Source organism: Neopelma chrysocephalum, unplaced genomic scaffold, assembly GCF_003984885.1.
Source record: "Neopelma chrysocephalum unplaced genomic scaffold, ASM398488v2 Primary Assembly neopelma1_155, whole genome shotgun sequence".
NCBI classification, from domain to species: domain Eukaryota; kingdom Metazoa; phylum Chordata; class Aves; order Passeriformes; family Pipridae; genus Neopelma; species Neopelma chrysocephalum.
In genome coordinates, this window is record NW_020897817.1 from 1654178 (window position 1) to 1659324 (window position 5147).

Below are 5147 nucleotides of genomic sequence, written 5' to 3' on the forward strand. Positions count from 1 at the left end.
AGCCCCATCCCGCGGGATTTTTGCTCTTGGAGCAGGTGGTTAAGGTGTGGGTGGGCACGGGGCCCCTCAGATGCCCAGGAGGGGCAGATGGTGTTTTGGGGGTTGTGGGAACCCCCCTGAGCCGTGTGGTCTCAAGGGGAGTTACAAAACCAGAATGTTTTGAGCGTCCTGGGGGGAGGGCAGGGCGGGGACTCGGGGAGGTGGGATGTGACCCAGCGGGACGGGTGGGTGCGGAGTGCAGGACCCCCGTGCCCTCAGTGCCCTCCCTCCGCAGCGGTGCCGGCGTGGGGACATGCCCGGGGACATGCGCCCGCTGCGGGCCCTGCTGTGCCTCTGGCTGGTGGCCCGGGCAGCCCTGGGCTCCCGGGTCCGCACCCGCCGGGAGCTGGGCCCCGGCTTGTACCAGAACGGGGTCTACGACGCCGGGGGGTCCTACTGCCAGCGGGGGGACGTCTGCTGCCGCGGCCGCGACGACGGCTGCACGGTGCCCTACCACGACACCCTCTGCTACTGCGACCTCTTCTGCAACCGCACCGTCTCCGACTGCTGCCCCGACTTCTGGGAATACTGCCTGGGCATCCCGGCCCCCTTCCCCAAAGCCCAAGGTGAGGCGCGCCCAGCCCAGCCGGGCAGGGGTCTGTGGGTGCCGGGGGGCGGCCCTGGGGGTGCCCCGTGTGCTGTGTGATGCTGCTGGTGCTCTGTGGAGTGATGGATGCGGCACCTCATGGTCCTGCTCTTGCTGCGAAGCAGCTCCAGACCCCTCGGAGCTTGCAGGAACTGACACAAAGTGTCCGGGATGGGGATGGGCTCCGAGAAAAACAGGGCTGGGAGCAGGCTGTGACCCCGCAGCCTGTTCCCACAGCAGCACGTGCCCGTGGGGCAGAGCCTGGAGGTGAGGGGGACTCTATCCCAGCTTGCCCGGTCACGTCTGGGGCAGGCGGATGCTGGCCCCGACTTAACCCTCCCTGCAGCTGGGGCAGGCAGGGCAGCCGGGGGGCAAGAGGGGGGCACAGGCAGCCCCCCCACACGCAGCACAAGGCTCTCTCAGAAGTCCCTGCAGAGCAGAGCCAGCTCCCGGGTACAACCAGCCCCTTTATCCCTGTCCCACCAGGCTGTGCACAGTTAACCCTCCCAGCACCGAGCCGGCCCTGCTCCCACCCTGCGCCGTGGGGCACGAGCTGACCCCCACCGCAGCTTTGGGGGTGCCAAGTGCTGCCTGGCTTCAAGAACCACACTTATTTTCCCCTTGGTACGTCCCCCCTGGAACATGGGGGTGCTGGCGCGACCCCTGGCACAGCCAGGCACTCACTGGTGCTCTCTCCTCTCCCACCCAGGCTGTGCCCGCGCCGGACTCAACTATCCCACGGGAGCCACGTACCGGGAGAACTGCAACCTGTGGTGAGTGAGCGGCTCTGTGCTCCCCATGCCATGCGGGCACCTGTGGCGTGCCACTGGCGTGCCACCTGCCTGTAGGAAGGTGCCAGGATCCCGTGGGTACCGCTGGCACGGCACGGGCGCTCTTCCTGCTCGGAGGAAGGCGCTGGGGTCCCGTGGGCTCCTGCGATCAGCGGGGCTCGGCGGGGCGCGGGGCCCGAGCTGGGTGGTGGGAGCCGGTGCCAAATGCCTTTGTTCTGGCATTTTCGGAGCCAAGAGCCCAGGGCCTTGAGCCGCTCCCAAGTTCCAGCGCATGCCTGCGTGGGAGCCCTCGCTCCGCTCCGGCGGGATAACGCGCGGCCAGGCCGGCTGCGGGCTCCTGACGAGCTGCCGGGGGGGGGTTTGGCCACGCTGGTCCGAGCCCGGCTTGCCCAAGCCTGACGGGACGCGCCGGCAGCCGCGGCCGTGCCGTGCCAGCGGCCAGAGTCCGGCTCTGCCGCCTTCTCGGGAGCCCCAGGAGCTCGCTGCTTGAGCAGCAGTGGGGTTTATCTGGGAACGCTGGAATTACTGGCATCCGGAGGTGGGGGATAGGGGAACCTGCAGGCGCGGAGCTGCCGGAGACAGGGAGCGAGCCCGGCGGGGCGATGCGGCAGATAAGGGCAATCAAAGGCTGCGTCTGGGGCGTGTGCAGGGCAGGAGCACGTGTGTGAGCATGTGTGTGCAGGCGTGTGCTGGGCTGCAGGTGAAAAGCCAGCCCGACCCTCCCCGAAGCTCCAGTGCTGCCTGGTGTTTCTTTGGGATCGTGGCGTGGCGGGACGTGGGGCTGGAGGGGCCCCCTGAGCCCCAGGGGAAGGCCGAGGGGGTCCCCAATCCATGCACTTGGATGGATGGTCCCGGCTGCTGGGGGGGCATCTCTGACCCAACAGTGCTCAGGGGGGATGAGGATCTTCTTCCAAACCCTCTTCCCCCGCAGTTGGCGCCTGGAGAGCAGGAATTTCTGCAGCGCTTCACCCCAGCTCCTCTCCCTGCCCGGGTCCCTCGGGGTCTGGGGGTGCTGTCAGGGGGCAAACCCCGTGCCAGGGGGAAGCAGAGGGGGCTGCTGTGGGCACCCAGCTGGTGGCACCTTGAGGTGCTCCCGTGGGAGTTCCTAAGGGTCACCACCCAGCACCAGGAGCACTCGGGGATGGGGATGGAGGCAGAGCTGGGGGACAGGTGCTGCAGGAGGGATTGGGATTGGGGTGTCTGGCGGGACAGGGCTCCGGCCTCGCACAGCTCCATAAAAGGGAAGAGTGAGCCGGGATCTGGGCAGGAGGGAGCATGCCAAGCATTGCTCACTGCACGGGGGGAGCACAGCCCGGGGCTCCCCAGGGGACCCGGCACACCCCCCCAGCCCGCCCATCCCGGGGCTCCCCGTGGGTGCCACAGGGCAAACCTGGCCACAGTGTCTCACTCGGGGGGAGAATCCAGCCCCGACCCCCCTCCCCGGGCTGGCGTCCAAGCCCCTCTCTGATGTCTGGAGCCCTGGCAGCTTTTCAGCTGATTTTCTGTCCCATGCCCTGTCTGCCCTCTGGGCTCCAGTGGGGGCTGGGGTGGCGGAGAACAGCCCTCAGGGTCACCCAGAGGGCTGCCCACACCTCCTGGCCCAGTCTCACCCTGCTCTGAGGTGCCAAGCTGTGCTGACCCCAGCCCTTGGTGCAGAAGTAGCCCTGGCCCCTCGCTGGCTGCCCACGATGGCAGCGGGTCCCCAGCTTGGCAGGGCCAGCACCCACCCGGGGTCCCCCTGGTCACCTTGGGGACACTGTCCCTCATGTGCTGACTGTCCCCTCTGCAGCACCTGCGGCCCTGGTGGGCAGTGGCAGTGTGAGGACCACGCCTGCCTGATGGATGGGGAGCTGATCGACGCCGTCAACAGGGGCAATTTTGGGTAAGGACCCGGCCCCGGGAGGATGGGGAAGGGGCGCTCCACCCCTCGGTGCTTTTTGGGGTACCCTTGACCTGTGCCCTCTCCTCCCACGCAGCTGGAGAGCCACCAACTACAGCCAGTTCTGGGGCATGACCCTGGAGGACGGGATCCGGCACCGCCTGGGCACCTTCCGTCCCTCTCCCACCGTCATGAACATGAACGAGATGCACGTGAGTCCTCGGGTGGGAAACTGAGGCACAACCCTGCCCATCCCACGGCCGGGCCCGGTGATTCCCCATCCCCTTGGCTGGTGATGTCCCCGCAGCATCCCCAGCCCTGGGAAGGGGCCGTGGCGGGTGGGTGCCGCGGGCAGCCCTCGTGTTTGGAGACAGCAGCTCAGCAAATTCCCCGGGACAATCCCCGGGCTGCCAGTGTTGTTTTTAACCCCTCTCCTCCGTGCCGGTTTCCCATCGGAAAGCCGGCCCTGGAGCTGCTGAGTCGGCAGAGCCGGCTGCGCCAGCACTTTGCCAGTGGGGTGCCTCTGCCTGCACCCAAAACTGCCCCCACCCGGGGTGGGCATCACCCGGGGGTGCTGGAGGAGCGAGCATCACACACGGTGCACACCCAGCACCGAACTCTTGAGCCTGAGTTTAATTTTAGAGGCACTTCCTGCGCTGGATGAGCCGGGAGTCGTGGCCGTGTCCTCCCCAGGAAGGCTGAGCCGAGCTCGGCCGGGGCGGGGGCACCGTCCCCCCCTCCGGAGCGGAAAGGCCGGGCGGGAATCAGCGGCCAGAGGCCACAATGAGGGGCTGAGTCACCCAGGGCTGGGCACTTGTGGTGGGCACCAAGGCCCCCGCTGGGGTCTGAGACGGGACAGTCAGTGCTGCTGTTGTACGAGGAGCTGCTGGGACAGAGAAGCCCTAATTTAGGGGAAATTGTGGGATCTGGCTCCTCTGGGACAAGGAGGCACCCAAATCCTGGTCGGCCTTGGCCAGGGTGCTGTCCCTGTCCTGAGCGTGGGGCTGGTGTCCTTAGTGTCCACAGTGGGGCTGGGGTGGGGGACACTGATGCTGTTTGGGGACCCCTGCTCAGAGGATGCCCTGGGAGGTGCTGGGAGGGCTGGGATGGCAGGGGGAGGAGTGGGGGACCCTCGGGCTGAGCCCCCCTCGGCCGTGCCCTGCAGATGAACATGGACTCCAACGAGGTGCTGCCGCGACACTTCGATGCCGCCGCGAAGTGGCCCGGGATGATCCACGGGCCCCTGGACCAGGGGAACTGCGCTGGGTCCTGGGCCTTCTCCACGGCGGGTGAGGGGGACGGGGTGGGATGTGGGGGATGGCGGGGATGGGGACTAAACCTGCTGCTGGGGAGCAGAGCAGGGCCCGGGGAGCAGCTGCCTCACCCTGTTCCCCACGCTCGCTCCCAGCCGTGGCCTCGGATCGAATCTCCATCCACTCCATGGGACACATGACCCCCGCCCTGTCCCCGCAAAACCTGCTGTCCTGTGACACCCGAAACCAGCGGGGCTGCAGCGGGGGGAGGCTGGATGGGGCCTGGTGGTACCTCCGCAGGAGAGGGTGAGTGGGGATGGGATGGAATGGAATGGAATGGGATGGGATGGAATGGGATGGGAGGGGATGGCTTGGTTTAGCTTGGGATAGGATGGGATGGGACTGGGAAGGGATGGGATGGGATGGGATGGAATGGGATGGAGGGCAGAGGGTGTTGTGAAGATGCTGTTGTGGAGATCCACTCGTGCAGGGGTGGGATAAGGGGTTTTGAGGCTCTGGTTACCTGGGAAGAGCCCAAGAGATCCCTGTGCTCATCCTGTCCCTGGGGCAAGTGGGGACTGAGGGCTGGCAGCCCAGGT

The 5147-nt window shown here is 67.3% G+C and overlaps 1 protein-coding gene across 1 annotated transcript in view; it reads left to right on the top strand.

Annotated features, from left to right (window-relative positions):
* Nucleotides 1–277: 277 nt before the first annotated feature.
* The window catches only part of TINAGL1 (tubulointerstitial nephritis antigen like 1), a 7122-nt gene continuing 2252 nt past the window's right edge, over nucleotides 278–5147 (top strand). The window contains exons 1-6 of the mRNA XM_027701277.1: nucleotides 278–605; nucleotides 1335–1398; nucleotides 3206–3298; nucleotides 3393–3507; nucleotides 4461–4584; nucleotides 4704–4854. Of these exons, the coding sequence (XP_027557078.1) occupies nucleotides 293–605; nucleotides 1335–1398; nucleotides 3206–3298; nucleotides 3393–3507; nucleotides 4461–4584; nucleotides 4704–4854 (860 nt within the window). The 5' untranslated portion in view covers nucleotides 278–292. The remainder of the gene's footprint in view (nucleotides 606–1334; nucleotides 1399–3205; nucleotides 3299–3392; nucleotides 3508–4460; nucleotides 4585–4703; nucleotides 4855–5147) is intronic.